Source organism: Taurulus bubalis, assembly GCF_910589615.1.
Source record: "Taurulus bubalis genome assembly, chromosome: 1".
NCBI lineage: Eukaryota > Metazoa > Chordata > Actinopteri > Perciformes > Cottidae > Taurulus > Taurulus bubalis.
In genome coordinates, this window is record NC_136589.1 from 26,056,636 (window position 1) to 26,078,106 (window position 21,471).

General features: G+C 39.6%; 3 protein-coding genes across 3 annotated transcripts; 2 read left to right on the forward strand and 1 right to left on the reverse strand.

Moving 5' to 3' along the window:
- Nucleotides 1-10,275: 10,275 nt before the first annotated feature.
- Nucleotides 10,276-13,783, forward strand: cdcp2 (CUB domain containing protein 2; the record flags this gene model as incomplete). The annotated part of the gene is made up of 6 exons (XM_079232115.1): nucleotides 10,276-10,342; nucleotides 10,566-10,913; nucleotides 11,468-11,809; nucleotides 12,616-12,969; nucleotides 13,169-13,347; nucleotides 13,478-13,783. The coding sequence occupies 6 exons, from the start codon at nucleotides 10,276-10,278 to the stop codon at nucleotides 13,781-13,783; spliced, it is 1,596 nt and encodes a 531-aa protein (XP_079088241.1).
- An 84-nt stretch (nucleotides 13,784-13,867) lies between these two features.
- tceanc2 (transcription elongation factor A (SII) N-terminal and central domain containing 2) lies at nucleotides 13,868-15,970 on the reverse strand (the record flags this gene model as incomplete). Its single annotated transcript, XM_079217113.1, has 4 exons — nucleotides 13,868-14,329; nucleotides 14,594-14,787; nucleotides 15,633-15,774; nucleotides 15,872-15,970. The coding sequence occupies 4 exons, from the start codon at nucleotides 15,968-15,970 to the stop codon at nucleotides 14,141-14,143; spliced, it is 624 nt and encodes a 207-aa protein (XP_079073239.1). The 3' UTR covers nucleotides 13,868-14,140.
- Nucleotides 15,971-17,174: 1,204 nt separating this feature from the next.
- On the forward strand, nucleotides 17,175-21,286 carry tmem59 (transmembrane protein 59; the record flags this gene model as incomplete). Its single annotated transcript, XM_079226003.1, has 8 exons — nucleotides 17,175-17,330; nucleotides 17,565-17,670; nucleotides 17,798-17,892; nucleotides 18,036-18,188; nucleotides 18,294-18,366; nucleotides 19,534-19,654; nucleotides 19,743-19,860; nucleotides 20,543-21,286. The coding sequence occupies 8 exons, from the start codon at nucleotides 17,175-17,177 to the stop codon at nucleotides 20,693-20,695; spliced, it is 975 nt and encodes a 324-aa protein (XP_079082129.1). The 3' UTR covers nucleotides 20,696-21,286.
- Nucleotides 21,287-21,471: the final 185 nt, after the last annotated feature.

The window sequence follows — 21,471 nt, forward strand, 5'->3', positions numbered from 1 at the left end:
TAGGAGGGAGACTATTTAATTAGACCCCTATTAATCACAGTAATTGGCCATTCTGCATCCCAGGAGTGTAACTGGCCAATAGCTGTTAACCTTCTGTCTCCATCGCTGCTGTTGTTTCCCAAACTATTAATATACTAGTGGGCATCATTTCCAAATGACTCCTGGGAAGAATATCCATTGGTTCTCTATATGGGGTTGATTATTTCCAAATGTTTATAAATGCAAGGTGGATTATTCCAAGTTTACTCCGAATTGGTTTCTCAGACAAACACACACTTTGTTTTGCTGTGCATGCAGGCAAGTATCTTATGGATTACACTTGTCTTGATGTCCAAAGCCGCATCTAATATCAAAGGCAGAAATGTCAGAACAAATAATGAGCTTGTTCTGTGTTTGCATCACATTGTTTTGTCAGGTTACTGCAGCATGATGTAAACTGTTCAGCTGGAACACCACCGGCATGGCTTGTGCAATTTTTGTTCATATTGTTGTGCAATGCAAGACTTCACATTATTTGCAACTAAATATAGTGTGAATGTTGAATGACAGGTGCACTGTGGTTGTTATTCGTGCATACAGCTGGTGCCCCCCACTGAACAGGAAATGACTGGTACACTCAGCCATCTGTCAGGAAGTAACGAACAGATTCAGACCCAAAAGGCCAACGAGGCCCAAAGGGTTAACAGTAGGGAGGAAAACTGTGGCCAGAGATAAAAAAAATTATGGATTTCATACAGTAAGAATGCAATACACTTAAAGACCATGTTGCATGCAAACCATGTTGGTTTTGAGCTTTTCGGGTAGCTCCTGAGAGGCAAACGCAATGTCAACAGAATTGGCATTGGAAGGACGTATTAACTCTTTGACCTTGAGTCACAGGTTCTCAGTATGCTGCATTGTACCTGCTAACTCAGCAGGATACTGGCAATTATCAAGCAGAAAACACACCTTGCTCATGGCCCTTATGAGCAGTGCCCTAAAGGTATGGTATGTTCAACAAAGGTTTGTATAGGTTTAGGCACAAAGAAAACTTGGTTAGGTTCTGAGAAACCCTGTGATTTGGTTTTGGACCAATTGTGGTCATGGCTTAAAGAAACCAATGTTGACTGGAAATGTTTGTTTCTATCCAAACACCCAAATCTTCTCCCTCTTTAGACACTATTTCCTTCTTTGCTCCTGACGGACAAGAGATATGACCCATACAGCCGCAAGAGTACTTTGTCACTTGTACGTGAACATATTTAGTTTTTGGACATCTGCTGAAACAACCAGTGCTTCAATTTGTCTCGGGGAGGACAGTCTCAGTATGTTGAACTGATAGATTACACAATTTACTTCAAAAGATACAAAAATGTGAGACAAGTGATGTAACAAGTCTATTTTTTGTTCTATTCACTGTCATCATATTTGTCATCGAGTAGCTGAGTTGTTTGTGTCACTGATTCTTGTCCTCATCCACTTCATCATTCCATTCCTTTAATTACTGTGTGAATATGTATGCAAGATCATAGCAAGAGCAATGTTCTGACATAGCTGATGCATTATGAGTCAGATGTTTAGTACCCAGTGAGTAAAGGGTACTAAAACAGCCTGATCAAGTGCTCTTGCTAAGGGCCATAATTGTACTCTGCTTATGTGGCAGGGTGCTCTCTCCCCCCACGCCCCCCCTGAGTTTCTGTTATCTGGAGTATTTACACTGCAGCATCACTGTGCGAGTGATTAATTAAAATGCTGTCGCATTTTGCTCAAAACAACCCTGGCGTCTAGACCCCTCAGTCGGAATTGATTTATAGAGCTCAGCTTTTGATTCTTTCCTTTTATGTGTTTGCGCTATGAAAAGCGGAGATATAGAAAATATATTATCGTTAAACAGAAACACTTCACTTGTCACGTCACAGATGAAGTACATCTTAAACTGTGCCTTTCCAAATTAATTTGTGCAATTAGCGAAGCTGAACAGATATTTAATTCACAATAACAAACAGCATCAGCAAATACTAGAAATGTGTGGAGTGTGTGGCTATTAGAAGGCTTTTAAGTCAATTTGTGCAGAGTATCAGGCTCCAACCTTGTGTTTTGGCTTTTGGTCGGACGGCTCTCATTTTGTTTACAACAGATTATGCCTCGAAGAAAAACTGGTAAATTTCAGATAGAGCCAGTTGCAGTGTTTAACCCGTCACGTCTCAAAAATATACGGCAGCAGAAGAGATTTAGATGATAATAAACTTCACCCAAAAATGCTTTAGATAGAACATTTAGACACAATGGATTGACATAAGCAAAGAGGAAATGAGCAAAAACAAATGGCAGCAACCGTTCTCAACGAATCTATCCATTTTCATATGCAGTAGGAGGCCATAGTGTTAGCACAGTGCAGAAAACATAGCCCCTTCATTTCCATCAATGAGACCCCTGCATTAACACAACCGAGTCCTAATGCAAAGGGCTTCAGCAGAAAAACATGACATCGCCTGGAAAAATAAATTGGCATCATCTGGCAACTCTTAGCCAATTGAATACATGAAGCCACATTCCTGTTGAACTACTTTGAAATTGTAATTACTGTATTGGGTAATTATAATGTTTATCTTGCAGTAATTGCAACAGAAGGGAGCCAAGGACTGTCACCAGGACAATTTTTCAGGGTTACAAAATCTTTCCACATCGTGCTATAAACTGCTGTGCTGTGTTTTGGCGTCTGGTAAGCCTCACAAATCTATTACTCAGACCAACCTTCTTGGATCATATTTCATCGTCTCACAGCTACCTGCAGCAACATGCTGCTTTCCGTCTGAACGTCCATCACTTCCACTATGCGGCAGAACTATCATCTTGGGCATGTCACACAAATTCATCGATGGGAGGAAACAATTTCTTCTATGAAAGGTTATGTGGCGTTGATGAGCAGCATGGTCAAAATTGTGACAACCCAGCCTATGTGTTACAAAAGCTTCCCATGAAGCCAATATGAGAGGGAAATCATTATTTCAAGAGGCTGTGTAAAATACAATGGTAATGTTTGCATCCCAACAGCCTCTGTTAATATGGACCCAAGTGTACAATGGAGAAATAGGACAACAACTTTTTTTTCTTCTATTCGCGTTATTATTCATCTCCTCATGACACACGCCAGACAAAAAGACACCAAAAAAAGCTGAGCCACTGGAAGGTAATTGTTCACAGTTGCACATAAACAGCAGCAACATTGCAAGAATTTCCAAACAAACAAAATAATACAGCAAGTTACCAACGTTGCTGGCTGGACTGAAAGACAACAACGCTTTATGGCTCAAGGTACTTACCTTTGTTTGATAGTTGATAAGACGACCATCAATTATTTCTTCACAAAGCCGCCAGAAATGGACATTATTGGAGAGTTAGCACATGAGTGAGCAAATCACTAAAGTAGGACTTTAGCAAACAATAGTGGGCAGTGTGTTGACAACTCGACCATCCAATAACAGTAGTTGGCCACTTGGGGGCAGTAAAAACAAGTTGTGAACACAACGTTGAAACATCACCGTCGTTTAAGTGGACGCGTCCTCCAGATGTGGAGAAACATTAATTTGCTTTTGTCTAGCTGGCCAATATGAGTTTAATATGCACTCTCTTTTTTTTTTTTGCTGACCAACATATTTGTAGCTATATGTAGTTATATCTGCAGCGTTCTCCACTTTATTCACGAGCTTAGCTGCTGACTAGCTAACAGGCGAGGCAGCTAAACAGTGAGCTGCAACTCTGTGAAGCTCCATGCCGCGTGTCAACACAACCGGCGTCTCAGCCCGTTTTTCAGTCTTAATGTCTGACAGAACAGAGTTCCTATTTCTATCGTAATAATCGTTTGCACAGACCTGCGTGGCGCTTTGCGCTTTGCTCGCGTGTTATGCACGTAAACGCGACCCAAAGCACGTGTTTTATTTTCTACCGTTTCTCGGGTGTTACAAACCGCAATGAGTCTGTGCTGGCTTTGAGCACTCACACTCACTACTGTACCTGAACACACCATGTCTAGATAACTAAAGTCTCGATCAGTGGTTCTCAACCTTTTTTTCAGTGATATACCATATATGCCATATATCACTTTAACACTGTTTTTCCCATCGTCATTTGATGCTTAGTTATTGTAAATAATATATAAATAACATTTTTAAACTATTATAATCGCTCTTAAAGGAGACAGATCATTTGGCTCAGTTTAGCAATAAGAGGCTCCCAAACATCTCAGAATTTGTTTTTTATAATTCCAAGAAATTGTATTTAATGTAATTATAATCTACTCATCCTGCTAATTTCCAGAATACCATCATTTCACATGATGTTGACATATTGATGAAACATATGATGAGATAAGATGCACAGTATAATGCAAACATGTATAAACCAGGATGGAGGGTTATTTTCTCTGCAGGTGTGAGCCTCCGCGGTAACAGAAACAGTAGTGACAGGAACCATTCCTCACTGCTGGTGCTTTTATTTTTGATTACATTAAAATGCAAATGCTGCAACACTTTTACATGAATTTAAAATGCAAGACGACTAATGGAATATTTGAATGGTGTTGATACTTAAAGGATCAACAGGAGATACATTGTTCAAGAGTTAGATGAGAAGGTCAGTACCACTTTAAACGTTAAATATGAAGCTACAGACAGGAGACAGCTGGATTGGCTTCACATCAAGAGACTCCAGGATGTCGCTGCTCCTGCCGAATGAATACATAGCCTACCCGATTGCAAATTAAACAAATCATATGTTATTTGTTCATTTGTGAGCTTTAGGCCAGCGACATACTTGCTCATTTACCACGGTTGGCGTTGTGTACACAACCAATGTTCCACAATTATGTTTGGTTTATATTGAAATATTTGTTCATATTAATGGTTAAAAAGTGGGATATGATACAAAAAATAATAACACACAACGAATGCAATAGTATGTTTAACAAATAATTACACAAATATAGACATTCTGGATATTTAAATTTAATTTGTGTAATATAATCTAAAACAAAAATGATTTCTGCCCTGTTCAATAATGTTATTTGTTTGGCGTCATGCATTTGTTTTTCTGCAAAAAAAGAAAGAAAAAGATTTTTAAAAATAGACGTCGCTCATTGTTCCCATAAAGGAGCCGACTCGTTCGCCACCTACACATCACTAGGTCTGAATAAATTAGCTGCAGCTTTCCCTCCATTTCTGTCCTGTTTCAATCATGTTGACCTCCATGGTACTGAGCCCAAACGATGACAAAAAACAAAGTAAAATGAACTTTTAAAAGTTAACTAGAATAGTAAAGTGATGATATTAGTTTGGGCTGCTCAATGACGAGGCTTACTGATGCACTCAAATGTAACAGAGCCATGGTTAATAATATCAATTACGCCTGAGACTTTCTCTTTTCCTTTTAAACCACCTGATTTGACACTGTCTCCTAGAAATTACCTTTACAAATAACTATTATTTAGTGACGGAATTAGTCATATTTCTGACTCATCTGATAATATTATACTATACCCTTTGTCTGTCTTGGGGCTGTACATCATGGTTGTCCATCAGTTGTAAAAATAAATAAAAAATAGTGTATGTTGGTGTATTGTGTATCTATTTTATTTTATATTTTATATTGTACACTTCAAATTCATTTCTCAAAATGTGTAGAGTTTTCCTATTTGTAACAATTGTAATGTTTTAGATAATATATGCCTAGCTTATTTGAGAGAATATATTTGCTGCAGCTGTGACAACCCATTAGTTTTACATGCAGAATGTTTTAAGTAAGATCATTTTATACAGTGCAGTGTTGTTTAAAAAAAAGAAGTTCCAATTAAGACAGCTAAATCCTCTTAAGCCTCCAGGTATTGACTTTTCAATGTCTCATTATTTGCATTTTACTTTGTTTCTATGGTCATTTTCTTTGCTGCTTTACATATTCACATTATATGCAATTAAATGTGTGTAATAGCAACAAAAAAAAACAGCAACATAACACATGTCATCTCATCTAATGTTGCGTAACCCAGATAACGGATTGCATTGCCCTCATAACTATAGAGGGAGGTTTAGCTCATTATGGTCCATAATCCAATCTGTGAGCTCCCTGAGTTGGAGGTGCAATGGCATATCAATATTATCCTTGGCAGAGAGAGAGAGAGAGAGAGAGAGAGAGAGAGAGAGAGAGAGAGAGAGAGAGAAAATGTAACAAAGTGGCGCTGAGAAAACGTTAGGAAATTCACTGTGAGGGAGAAAAAAATCCAACATGTCTGGCTGTAAATGAGGACCAGCTGGGAATACAAGGTACAAGCTCGTAGCAATGTTTCCTCTGTATACATTCAGTTTGGATGGTCCACTTCGGCATTAAAATTGCCACCAATGCTCGACATTTTTTATTGTGATGTTGAATACTCTGTTTAATTTAGCTTTGAGTTCAAACTGCAAAACAGGAGTGAAAAACTCCAACCAGCTATGCAAAAACATATGGACTAAACACGATCATACATCTAAACAGCATGCAGCGTAAAGTGATTGAGGGTTATCCTTAGGCTCTTTCTACAGAAGCACACCATGCATTAAACAATATTAAAAGACAAATCATGCTAACCAGAACACCATATCATCATGAATACTTGGAGACGGCATGGAGATGTTTCGCCCAGAGTCAGAAACATTAACTTGTTATTGTCCTGTGACATATATGTTGATGTGTTCCTCTCATTTCCCCCTGACTGTCAAGAGCTTGAGAGAGCATTCACCAGAGTGAGCGGTTACCAACAGTTCCTGTGCAGCCGTAGCAGAATCTAACATACTCTGTCTTGAGCTGGAGAAAAATATGTTTTGTAAACAGATTAAGTTTTATTAAAATGTCTCCAACTAAACACAAATATCAATATTCACATCATCTGTGTTCTTGCTATTTGGATCAAAAGAAGCCAGATGTCATAGCTGTCAAGTGCCCCCGCCCACAACAACAACAACAACACACACAGATATAAACACTCCTCCTGCCAACCACAGGTTGGTAACATTATTATATAACCAAAACCAAAACCATTCAATTCAGCTCCCAAGGTCAAAAGGCTGCTATTTGTTTGATGGACCTTCCCCTTTATTCCGCTAGAATTTTCAACCTTATTTGTTTTCATTTCGTTGTTTTCATTTTTTTTAGTATTTACTTGCTAATAGGTGATTTAATTGCTCCAAATAAACGATATCTTTCGGAAACACATTTCAGCACTGCCCAGCGCTCACATCCTTGAACGATGACAAGCTTTCAGAGAAGACAGAATTAAAATTCAAAGGCAAGGCGGTTGACTTTAGTTCCAGGAACTGCTGTGTGAAAAACACTTGACTGATTTTAATCATATTCTTATTTATTTCAGCACAGACCTCTGCGTGCCTTTTCAAAGCCAGTGGGGATTTTCCCTGTGGTTTCATAGTGTAACAGCACCATCTAGCAGGTCTCTGTGGGTATCGGCTTTGCTCACAGAACCCATTAGATATTCACTCTAAGAGCCTGGCCTTCACAGCACCGCTGGAATAGCAAACATTTATTTGCAGAATAGGATTTTATTATGGTGCTTCATCTCCCTGTCTGTTGTACGCTGAGCTACGATTGCTTACATGTGTCTGCACTGTTCAGTTGGAAGACCAAGCAAAACCAAGAGGAATGAGTCAAGGGATAAGATTGGCATTTGACAAATACAACAAAATCTCTGCCTGAGAGGCGATTCAGCATTTGTCTCAGAAACAGAAACTGAAGTGTAAACAAAATGTGCATTAAAAAAGTTTTAAGAGAGATCTTCTTTGAGAGAGATGACCTTGCATGACAAGCAACTTCTACTGACTATAATTCAATTAGTTTGGAATAAAAAACTTAAAGAATGAATCATGACATTAATTGCTTTAATAGATAAAATAATGGAACAGAGGTGGAATCAAATAAACAAAAATGACTGAAATACCTTTTTGGGCACAATTCTGTTCGACTTCAAGTCAACTTTATTTCATAAAAACATATGATGAGCTAATTAGATGCGCAGTATAATGCACTGTTAGAAACGTAGAGAGAACAGGATGGAGGATGTGATTTGACTGAGTGAGTCTCAGCGGTAACAGAAACAGCAGTAACAGGAAGGATTTCTTGCAGTAGGTGTTTTTATTTTTGATTACATTAGAATGCAATTACTGTAACACTTACATAAACTTAAATATAAGATGACTAATTATGGGAGGATATTAGTGGTGATCAGCGCAAGATATATTGGTGGAGCGTTTGACCATTCTGTCAGACAGGAGACAGCTGGCTTGGCATTAAGGGACTCCAGGATGTCATTGAAAAAATAGTTACCCACAGACCCCAACCCAAATTAAACAAAGTATATGAAAGGTATATTTTTATTTATTTTACCTTTTGACAGACCCAGGCTGTCTGCCGCCTGCCTCTAGTCTCTGTGCTGAGCTAAACCAACTGTCTCCTGGTTGTAGCATCATATTCAAGACAGCCATGAGCGTAGTATCGACCTTCTCATCTAACTTTTGACAAGCAACCGATTCAGCATATTCCCCAGAATGTCAAACTACTCCTTTAACCTTCCTCTTGTGTTCGCTTTCTGTTACCATCTCTTGTGTTAACGGGTCGGTTTTGACCCATGTCTTAAATCAGCTGTAAAATACACTAAAAACAATTATCTATCATCCAATGTGTTTCTCATCTCTTGGTTACCTTGCTAGGCTTCCTTATCCATGAAAATATTGTTGTATGTTTTAATATTTTTGGTGTAGGCCTTTGGGCCTTTTCTTTGTCAGTATACCCCTCAATTTCAAATTTTTTTTAAATGGTCAAATGAACCTCAAGAGAATCATACAAATAAATAAAAGGTTGTTGTGTTACTTGACTATTACTGAGGCGTATTAGAACACATATCTTTTTTAATTTTAATATTATGAACTATAGTAACCTCTATGGTGTTACGGGTCAATTTCGACCGATGTATATTTACTTTAAGAAAAAGGCTAAAATGTCATAACACAACATATAGATTTGCAAGGTCAAAAAAACAACAACCAATCAAGCAAATCTTATTTTCATAACTGGGTCGAAATCGACCCTAACAACACAAAGGTCATAATTTCAACCAGAGCATTTTATAATTTAAAAAATATTTTTGTTTTATTTTGTTGAAATAGAGGTTCCTGACAAAGCCAAAAAGCCTTGATGCAATAAACACATTTTATGTGGTTCTTTTATGCATTTAAAACCTAAAACGGGTCGATGCCGACCCTAACACAAGAGGAAGTGATCTTCATCTCATGCTCAATAATACACTGTACCTTTAAGATTCAGTGACAGTTCTAGGCAAATGCTCAAAGTGTGTACAAAATACCCACAATCTTAGATCCAATAGGTCTAGACTTTACGGTGTCACCTGAGCGGACTGAGACGTGAGTATAGTCCTGTAATGGTCTTTAGGCTAGACTCAATCTAGAGTCCCTCATCTCTTTAACCACTTACCATAAGTTAACAGAACATTAAACTACAAACTCTTCCTCCAACAACACATCACAATTTTGTCATGTCTATATTGTTAATTTGAGGACTTGTATTGCTGTTGTCGTTTTATATTATGTACTAAATGCATTAACTCACTCAGCTTTTATCTGCATTGGTTGTACCTGGTTAGATAAAGATGAAATCAATTATTTTTTAAAGGATCCAATGAACTGAGATATTTGTCTTGTTTTTCTTAATCTAGACACATCTAACAAAACACTACATTTCTTCATAGACTTACATTCCTTTCCAAAGTTAAGATGTGGATGTCTTTGTGTTGTGCTTAAGCTGCTTTCACACAAGAGAAGCAAAGTCTACACAATGCCCTTTTTTCCCTCACATCGCTCTAATGAAGCCATTTATATTAGTGACAAATGTGATACGCCTCCTCTCTTTCTTCCTGTCTCTTTTATCAACTCCACTTGCAGCTGGTGTTCGGTATGTGTGTGAGGCCATCATTAAAAATGTATGCAATCGCTCCAAACAGTGTCCTGACAAGCCACTCATGCTCATTGGATATCAGTCATTAAAATTTAGCGAAGAGGGCTAAGCGTGGCCTACGTAGGTATTGGGTTCCTCATTCAGGCAGTGAATGAATTTGTCAAAGTCCTATTACCTCTACAGGTATCACTGCTGATGTCTTGAGGCTGTGCACTCTGACACTGCCGTTGTTTGTCTCTGCTGGTATGGTCGCTAAGGCGTGACAAAAGCTGAATCAACAATAACAACATGAGTATCAGGGTGGCTATACTGACTCATTTACTACTGTTTGTTGACAAGAGTGATTCTAAAAAAGGTGAGTTGCTATTTATTGTCTTGATGGAGCAAAGTTTAAATTGAATGGAAGTTGTTTACCTATTTACCTTGCAGGTCCTGTATATGCAGAAAAGGTTGGGCCTCAATTGTTCAGCGTCAGCTTGTAATGCACTTTTAAGGGGTTGTATCAGGTTGCGAGAAAAAAAAAGGAAAATAAATAAGTCAGCAAGGAAAGAGCCATGAATCTTTGTTGTCATTACAAGGTGTCAAATGTGGAGGAATCCTCTCAGCACCATCTGGCAATATCTCCAGTCCAAATTTCCCAGGCCGGTATCCCTACAACATTGACTGCTCCTGGCTTATTGTTGTGGCTGAGGGCTCCTCCGTCCTCCTGACCTTTCACCACTTTGAGCTGGAGTACCATACCAACTGTGCTTACGACTACATCAAGATCTACAATGGCATACCTGAGGATGAGGGGAACCTCCTTGGGACTTTTTGTGGTGACATCTCCCCTCCACAGTTCACCTCTTCTTGGAATGTCATGTCCATCCTCTTCCATTCAGACCGCCACGTGGCCTACAGGGGCTTCAGCGTTGGCTACAGGAAAGGTAACTCGTTATATGTCATGCAATATGACAGGGATCTGTGGGCCAACTGCTAAAAACCTTAGTTGATTTTTTCTGGCAATACCATAATTGGCTTTTAGATCAAACTCACAGGAGCACGTGATCTCACACCAACACATTATACAGAAGGCCTCACAGAGGCTAAATCAGCAAATGATCATGCTCACAATGATAAAGTCATCATAAGTATGTTTATCCAGTATAATTTACCATGTTCAGCATCTTTACATAGTTTAGTGGTTTAGCATGCTAACGTGTTATTAGCAATACACTGAAAGTACAGCTATGACTGATGGGAATGTCATTAGTTATTTATTTTTTTACAACTTTTTGCCAAAAAGCTAAATTTGACCCCAAGATGGTGCTAGATGACATAAAAAGGGAATTTAAGTTATTGCAGTTCATCCTCCAGGGACCATGAATGTGTGTATCAAATTTCACAGCAATCGATTCAATATTTGTTGAGGTATTTAAGTAAAAAACACAAAATGTTCCCCTCATGGTGGCGCCTCTGAGTTTCCTTTTATCCTTTCTAGATATGTGCGGTGGAGTCCTAACTGGCCTATCAGGTATAATCTCCAGTCCAGGCTACCCTCAGGAGTACAGCAACAATGCCGACTGCTCCTGGGCCATCCACGTGTCCAACACCAGTGTGGTCACTTTGGTCTTCTTGGACTTCCAGCTGGAAAACAACGAGGGATGTAATTTTGACTTTGTCGCCGTGTTTGATGGCCCGACAGTCACCCATCGCCACATGGGTAAATACTGCGGGGCAGATGAACCCCCCGACATAGTCACCACGTCCAACCAACTTCTGGTGATCTTCAAGTCCGACTTCAACATTGGTGGACGTGGGTTCAAGGCCTACTATTACTCAGGTTGGAAAGCTTGATATGATCAGCTGTATTCCAAATATAAGCTTCTCACACCAGTATGCAAAAACCTATATAGTGCTTTCAGTATTTGACCCCCTGCCTTGTTTTTTGGTGTAATTGTAGAAATTGTAAATGAAAAAAGGACAACATGATTTACTATTACTCTGTCAGACATTCGGGTTCGCGTAAAGCAACCTTCACAGAAATCCTATTTATTTGCCTATTCAGAACAGAAAAGCTAAAAAAAAATCAGGGTGAGAAAAACACATTACAAGATTACATCTTACGGGTTGTTTAAAACAACGCCCACCTAAAGACCTAGAACATGACTAAAAAGTGAATGAAAAGCATTATCTCTGAATAGAGCAGAGCTCATCAGCGGTCTCACACCATGCCGAGCACGAACAGGAAAAAGTCCCCAAAGTAAAAGTCCTTGGGCGTTCTCGCCAAAGCCCAGACTTGAATCAAATCGAAACACTACAGAATAACATTTTGACAGCTGATCACTGACTGTCCCCATGTCACCTTGTCCAGCATAAACCAATTTGCAAGAGGGTTATACTCTCACAATTGAGAGTAGTATTGACCTTCTCATAAAACTCCAAAACAAATTAGCTTTTTTTTTGGAACTTTTCCTTAAACTGTAAAGGAGTAATCTTACTTCGCCAATAATCCTTCTATAAACATAAACTTATATTGTTTTGGAGTCACTCACATCAAAGGAATGCAACATCCTAAAACAATACTCACTCACTGAATCTAATATAAATAAAGTTTACAAACGTATCTGATCAACTGTACTTTAACAGGCGAATGCCAGCAGGTCCTGTCAGCTGTGAATGGCAACTTCAGCAGCCCGCATTTCCCAAACATCTACCCGAACAACGTCAACTGCCACTGGAGCATCACTCTAGCCGCTGGGTATCGCATCAAACTCTTTTTCCCCGTGATGGACTTGGAAGGCCGCAACGGTCTGTCAGACCAGTGTGACTACGACTCTGTTGCAGTTTATGACGGGGGCAGTCAGACAGACACCCTGCTGGGCCGCTGGTGTGGCACCAGGCAACCTCCCTTTCTGGTCTCAAAGGGGAACCAGTTGCTGGTGGTCCTCAGCACAGACAGAAATGAGGCTCATCGAGGGTTCACTGCTTCTTATCTTGGAGGTAAATGTTTCCTCCGTGGTTAACTCTACTTATACGGTCGGTGCTGTAGGTTGAACTCATCCACCCATTTTGCTTTCAATGTTCAGTCTAAATATCAAACTCTTTGTGCAAAAAATGCTCAGTATTTATCTTGACAAACAACTCTTTCACATGTCGTTAAACAAAGTATGTGTACTGTGTCTTCCCCCCTCAATCCAAGTGGTACCTGTAAACGTTAGCTGCACAAGATCAGAATTTACCATATTGATACCACAACAGTCGTTACCTCAGCTGGACCGTAGGAGCATCTACCTGGGAGACCCAACCTGCGCAGCCCAGTTGACAGCCACCTCATATAAGATACTTGCTCAGTTTCTCAACTGTGGTACTGCTGGCCAGGTGACTAGCCACAGTCTCATATCACTTACTGGCACGTGATAAAAGGCAATGATTCACCATACTTTAGCTGATTTATGACAGACATTTGCCACTGGCTTCTAGTAATACTGTAACACCTGATCCCTTGCAGAAACACCGGAACATCACAGTGCTGGTAAACAAACTCTACATTGATTTCTCTGATGGGAAGCAGCAGAACGTGCAGGAATATAAAGTGCAGTGTGACGTCCTGCGGAAGATAGCGTCAGTGTCCATCATTTCGGCAGAGGAGCGACGCCTCGAGGAGCAGGCCCAGCAAACTGACAATGACAGCAGTGACGATGCAGGGGGTCCGGAAGCTGTGCCTCATGACCTGAGCGACATCGTCTTCATTAGCATCTGTGTTTTGGCTGTTATTCTCATGGTCATTGCGATTGTTTGGCTGGTGCTGCTTTAGAAATATATGGACAGTTAACAAAGGACTCGAAAGCTTACGTTGTCTTATTTTCAATCATATTTTGGATAAAAATGTTCACCAACAGTATAAAAACATATCATCAACAACCACAAAAAATTAATGATTCCAGCACAAAAGGGATGACATGATCATTTTCACTAACAATAAAGTACTTATTTATACATGCATTTATAAAACATCGTAAGACTGGTAATGTGCCACAAAGTGTACAAATATTGTATATCTCCTTTACAGAAAATAGAGAAAGTAAAAAAGAATACATTTAAAAATGCTTGATATGCATCAAGAGAACCATGACAGATTTGAAGTAAAACAACCAGAAGTCTTCAATACCAGTTATTTCTTGTATTTAGAAACCAGCTGGTTGACTGATATTGTTTTGTCCTTCACTTGAGTTCGGATATCAGGGTTGTGCTTGAAGGCAAACACCAGCGCTCGAACAGTTCGTCTGTATGAACCGCTGACTAACCGGGAGCTCTGGTGAAACACTTCTCTCTCAATGTTGTCTATAAGACCACAATCCTCCTGGAGGTTAGAAAAGAACAGAACAAGAACACACACATATGAGCAAACAGATATATACGAATATGTCAGTGGAATTGCAGCAAATATATTTTTTGTATCAAAAAGTGGAGAGTAACGATATTTTTACTAGTTGAACGTATATAGGGTTCTCCATCAATTTATATTCCCAAAATATCACATAAAATGTTATACCACATCTAAATTAGAGGTGGCATAAACAGAATGAGACATTACATTGGACTTCTCTGAGACACTCCTTCTTACCTTGACCTCCAGGGCCTCAGACATTAGTCTTCTAGCGTTGCTCCGGAGTCCTTCAGATTGTTTGTCAGAGCGCACTTCAATAGCCGGCTTATTGGAATTCTCCTCAATGAATGTCCTCCAGTCAGTGTAAACCTTCGCAGCCATTGAACTCACCTCAGGGTCCAGATGCTTCTGCATTTTGTTGACTGTGTGACCTTAAAAGAGAGGGAGGTTTTCATAATGCGATGAAATAATTTGTGTAGTGTGAACCTGATAAAAGGACCTGTCATGTACAAGGTAAACTATTTTGTTTTACAGCCGTTTGCTCTTTTGAGCAATAATGTTGCTGTAACAATACAGTAACAGACAACTCAGGACTTGTCACCCTGCTGTGTGTTTAACCTATGTGTGTTCACGTTTGTGATCTGCTTCTACCTTATGAACCATCACCTTGTCTGGGACGGGTTGTCTGGGACGGGTCTACTTTCTGTTCCAAGAGTCCGAACTAAACACGGAGAAGCAGCGTTCAGCTTTTCTGCTCCACATATCTGGAACAAGCTCCCTGAAAGCTGCAGGTCTGCAGAGACCCTCAGCTCCTTTAAATCCATACTGAAGACTTTTCTGTTTGCTGTTGCCTTTAATTGAACCAGATTCAAGGATATTAATCAATTTCTGCATCTCAGTATTGCATTTTATTTCTTAAACTGCACTGCAACTTTTATTCAATTTTTTTGCTTTTTTACTGTGTTTTAATGTATGTTCTTAAATCTTGTTTTCTACCGCATTATGTTTTTAATGGTTTTATGTGAAGCACTTTCAATCACCTTGTTGTTGAAATATGCTATACAAATAAACTTGCCTTGCTAACTGTAAAAAAAAAACTGAATTATGTTAAAGCCTATGCAGATATATGTATGTATGTATGTATGTATGTATGTATGTGTATGACTTCACAGTACATGTTTCTGCTTTCCACATCTGCAGTGCATTGTGCCAGCAGTCTGCACATAAGCATTGCATTTAAAATACCATGTAAAACATGAAGTGTTCCTCAGTCTACCTATTTTCGTGGACTTGAGCACCTCCCTGGATGGGATCTTCTTGCTCAGCTCCGTCAGGGCGGTCAGCAGGTTGTCCTTGCTCTGTCCTGGCAGCTCCAGGATGGACTTGAAGCGCAGGATGTCCTCAATCACAACCACCCTCTGGAACAACCCAAACACCAGAGGGTGACTCCAATAAATGTGTCACAGAATAACGTGCACATTGCCTGTTCATTCACGTGTAGTTGTGCCAGCTCACCCGCAAAGATTCAATGGTTGCTTGTTTGTAAACCTTTTCGTTGCTTTTCGGTTTCACAGCTGTTTCCCCCTTGGGAAGCCGCACTACAAACTTGTCCATCCTCAAACACAAAGTAGCAAGCTACTTAAGTACAGCTAGTGATTAAACGGTTAACACGTGAATCAATTAAAGGGTAATTGGTTGCCAATAACGAAGTTCAGGTCAGAAGGAGGAACCAGTGACCATCAGTGCTAAGTTAGCTTCTTGGTTAACTTTAGCTAGATGCTACATTTACACTTTAGCTACATGACGTCCGTATAACATACTTTGCATGAAAGTCAAATCCTCCGTCCGTCCTCCACTCTCCACTAGGTGACAGTTGAATGTATGACAACAACGGTGACAAATCTGTTTAGTAAAGCTAGCTAGCTGCAGCTGAAGAGCGACGGTAAACAGTAGGGATCGATGTTGCCTTTAGGTGCTGTCGGAAATAATGGCGCTGACCAAACAAGGTGGGAAATAAGGAGATAACATTTGATTATTCTTAGCGTGAAATACATTATTTATGAGGGTTTTTTTTTAAACATAAATTAAGTCGTTTAATCTCCAAAGTATTTCCCAAAAGTCTGTCTTCACAGTCCAATTGTTGTTTACCTGTGACACAATTTGATAGTGTCACTTCTCAAAGCAATGTTATTAAGTTAAATCATGACATGAGAGACACGTCTGGAGATCAAAAATGCAGTCGTTTGTATTTATGTATACGTTAACTGTTATTTTCCTGCTTATATGACAAGCAAAAATTTAATGTTACTCAACTAATATTCTGCATTGCCCTGCAGCAGAAAGTATTTATGTACAGCTAGTTTTTGTAATAAAACAACATACTTGTCCAATTATACACACAAAACCAGGAACAAAAGAGGAAGACAAATCAGAACGTAGTTAAACAAGCATTGGACTCAAAAATAAAGAAACTATAAATGCCATGTAACTCAAATTAGTATGCATAACATTGAAGTGAGGCAACTTAAGAAACTAAAAAAGGACCCTCACAGTTATTACAATGTATTTCTTTATGTATTTGCTCAGAATTATGTCGAACAACAACAGTTTCCTTCCAAGAAAACAATAAGACATGTTCACACTGGTTATTGTTTGCTAATCTATACATTTGAAGAATTAAATAGTTTACGAGGAGTACATAAATACATCAGAGTTACGAGAGCAACAGTCTCGCGTGAGTCAAAGTTCCCGCGAGATAACAGCCCGATTAAAGAGGAGGAAGAAGAGCGTGTTGTTTGTTTAGGTTTTCGCTGACAAAATGGGTTCTCGGTCCCTCTTTGTCTGTACGTGGGGACTGTTCGTCCTCTTTGCGGGCACATCAGCATCTGCAGATGTGTTTGATAGCGTCTTGGGGAACACACAATCTTGCCATAAGTCATGTGAAATGACATACAGTTTGCACACGTATCCACGGGTGAGTAACGCAGTTACTCCTCTCTGTAGGGAAGTAATGTCTGCTAGCGTCGACTAACGGTTGGTGTCCTGGCGAAGCAAAAGTGGGCCCTATATTCACTTTTCAACGTCTTAGTTTAATGACATGTTTGGGAAGGAGAGCATGCGTATGGACGTTGAACGCGAGTCTTTCACTGTTGTTGTGGTGGTGGTGGTTTATCGAGGCGATCAACTGGTCGTGTGGTTTGTTTCGTAGGAGGAGGAACTCTATGCCTGTCAGCGAGGCTGTCGTCTGTTCTCCATTTGCCAGTTTGTCCGCGACAGCGACGATCTCAATCAGACGAAATCCGAGTGTGAATCAAGTAAGCTACGCACAGAGCCTTTGACCTATTTAACAGTGCAGCGTCCAGACCTCTATGATGCTTCTTGTTATCCAGTGTGATCCAGGTTTAACATACGTTATCTCTCACCACCTCAACACTTCCGCAGCCTGTCGTGAAGCCTATTCCCATTCTGATGAGCAGTATGCATGCAACCTGGGCTGCCAGAACCAGCTCCCATTTGCTGAGCATCGGCTTGAGCAGGTAATGACACCTTGTTGGGACATACTTAGGCCATACCTGCCGAGTATAAGTATCTAACGATGACTTGGTGGTCTGTGTTTGTATACACATCTCTCCAGTAAAGGACAGTGTACTCAGTATTGCTTGTTGTTGTTTTTTGTCAGTTGGATGCCATGATGCCAAGGATTCACCTGCTGTACCCGCTGACTCTGGTCAGAGGGTTATGGGAGGATGTGATGAGTCAGGCCCACAGCTTCATCACCTCCACGTGGACGTTCTACCTCCAGGCTGATGATGGCAAAGTTGTCATTTTCCAGGTATTGTACTGAGTAGGGTGGGGGTCTAGGTGATCTGGGCAAACTCCTTGTTGCTGTCCAATTTGTTGAACAATGTTAAACATCCGGCTTTCTTTTGTTTAACAGACTGAACCACAAGTCAGGTTTTTCTCTCAGTTTGAAGTGGAAAATGACTTTAGAGAGGAGCCACAGAAGAGCTGTAAGTCCTCCACTCAATTGTCTTCCAACAAACAATTAAAGTGTCTTTACAGGTATTGCCTGTATAGTCAGCACCTGATTTTGTGTAATCCTCTGTGCAATAGATCTTCGTAGTTGTACCACATTGTTGCACTGACTGACATGTTCCTACATTGGCAGTGTAGGTTATTTTCAGTCTATCTATCTTCACTCAGTAGCGCACCAAGTAGGTATTAATCTAAAGCTGAAAATAGTCTCAAACAAATGCATTATTTATCTATGTTTAATTGAGGTTTTACAGAAAATACAGTACTCTGCTTTTTTAGAAAATGACTGAGCCCCTTTTTTTTTTTTTTTTTTTTTTTTTTAAATAAAGGTATTTATCTATGACCAGTTGGTTTCTATCTTCAGAAGGAGCAAGTGGGGTTGGGTTGGGTTGGGTTGGGGGGTGGTAAGAGTTGGGTTATACTCGGAAAGAACACTGGAACAAGAAGGGTAAAGTTGGTAGTCCCATTAAGAGGGGGAGACACTGATCTGATCTATCCCATAACCCCGGAGGGTCGTTGGGGCACCACAGACGATCTGTTGACGAGCTCTCATTGCCTCACTGAGTTTCAAGTGAGTCCATTCTCCGATGTTATCTTCCCATCTTTTCTTTTGTCTCCCTGATCTCCTTCCACCTTGTACGGTTCCTTGTAAGATCGTCTTTCAGATGAGTCTGAGGACCAATGAGATCGCAGGACCTCGAAATGCGGCAAAAATAAAAAAAATCTGGTTCCTGCTTCGCAGTGAGACTCCAATCTGCCGTTGTTAGGGGTACTTGGGAGCGTTTTAGTGAAACGTTATAATTGCTTAGTCATGTTGAGGACCTTACGGAATTATTCAAGTGTAACAATCTTTTTTTTTTTTTTTTATGTAAATGGGTACATATCTTCTCACAAGGGTTACAGTACTTTAGCACTTTAAATGAATTAGATTGGAACTGTGGATGATGTAATAGCAGAGTTTTGATAAAACACACTGCCTCATGTCCGTGAGATCATTAAAAAAGGGGCGTGGGTTTATAAGATTAAGTGCTACAGATGGGGCATTTTGGTTTGGGGGGAAAAAAATAGTTTTTCTCTTCCAAATCATAAGGGGTGTAAAAATATTACATGCATGTCAAGTACATTTTATTTCTCTTTTCAAGTTCCTGGATTGAGCCCAGTTTACAAAGCATATCATCGCACTTTAATCCAGGAGAGGGACAGAGATATGAGCAGGGACCGCAGCTATGACAATGAATACAACCTGTTCAACTGTCTTTCCAGGTTGGTAACGCATCCGTCCACATTTTCGTAGAGCGTGACATTAACAGAACCAGTCAGGCAAGTCTTATAACTGCACTTTCCTTCTCAGGAACCCTTGGCTACCAGGATGGATCCTCACCACAACTCTGGTCCTGTCTGTGCTGGTCCTGATCTGGATCTGCTGTGCCACTGTGGCAACTGCTGTAGACCAGTATGTACCTGCTGAGGTAAATTATGTGCTTATGGTTAACATTAAAACTCAATCATGGATGTAAATGTTTGTTAGAGTAATTTGGTGTTTTTGTACTCCATATGGCTGACGGCCTTTTTATAGGCTTATTATTATACTGTATGTGTCCCGTCAAAGTTAAAAGAATAAATGAACATTTGCTTATCCACTTTCTTGCTGAGAGTTAGATGTGGAAAAAAAGAAACAAAGTAAATCTGTGACTAGTACAAGCAACTGATAAGGTTAGCTTAGCATAAAGTCTGGAAACAAGGAAAGGGCTAGCCTGCCTGTGCCCACCAGCACCTCTAAAGCTCACAAGTAAACGCATTATATCTTGTTTGTTTATTTAGCAGAATATTTCTTTGAAGAGATCAGTAACGCACTTTTACACTGGCTGCTCAAAGGAGCATTTGTACAGAAAGGAGCATTAATCTTCTCAGCCAACTCAAGGAAGTGAATTAATGTATTTTCCAAAATGTCTAACTATTCTTTAGGAATTAATTAACTTAACAGACTCTCTGAAATGTAGAACATACTGCGTTTTATCATAAGACTTAAAGTTTATTATTGTAGTTATATTCAGGGTTATTATCTTTACTTTTGAATAGTATTCATGTTGGCAATGTCTAAGCCAAAACAATATTTAAATAGCTTATACTTTTTTTTTTTTTTTCATTTAGAAATTGAGCATCTATGGTGACATGGAGAACTTGAAGGAACTTAAACTGACTCCGTACCCAGCATCCTCCCTGCTGATCATTACCTCCAAAGGGCAAGAGGAAGAGGCCGGGCCACTCCCTTCCAAAGTCAACCTGAGCCAGTCCGACATCTAGAAGCCATAGTCGAGAAAGGATTTCCTCTTTTTATAAATACGCTTTGGTTGATTTGTATCCTCTGGAACAAGACCTGGGCTTCTCTTGGGGTAAACGGGAGTAACTACTTGCAGAAGATTTTGTATAACTGATGTAATGTCTCGTCTCCCTTTTGACGCTTTTAAAATTAGTGATAAAACGTTAATTTTTCTTCTTCTGTATTTCGGCATAATTGAGGCATTAAAGTAATCCGCAGTACGCGTAGTATGTTTTGGGATTTTTCTTCAATTTCAATGTGTGCATTAGCCTTCTTGGTGTGCTTATTTAATTGAATAATGGTTAAATGAAATGTTTGTAACTTGACTTGGTTTTTTTTTTTAACCCACGCCCTCATTATTTTGTCATATAGATTGTGCTAATACTACAGACTCTCTCTGTACATTCTCATGTTTCTACTGCAGTGATTTACAGAAGTTGAATTTTACAATAAAATTCGATGCTCCTTAGTTCAATTAATCGTGACAGTACACACAGTAGGGTTTTTTTTCTGCTTCACTGTTGTCTGTTCTCATAATGGTTGATAAGAATGAAATACAAAGGCGTGCAGTTGGTTTTGTTTTGTTGGTGTGACTTTTTTCTACTTTAATATACTGTAGTAACAAGGAGTCTGTCTGTAAATACATTTGACACAAGAATGTAGCGTTGGGGTTTCAGTAACAAGTGAAACACTTTTCATAGGCAGAACTTTAAAAGAACCCCAGAAATCAAAGTAGGATATTATGTTTCCTGTGACTGCT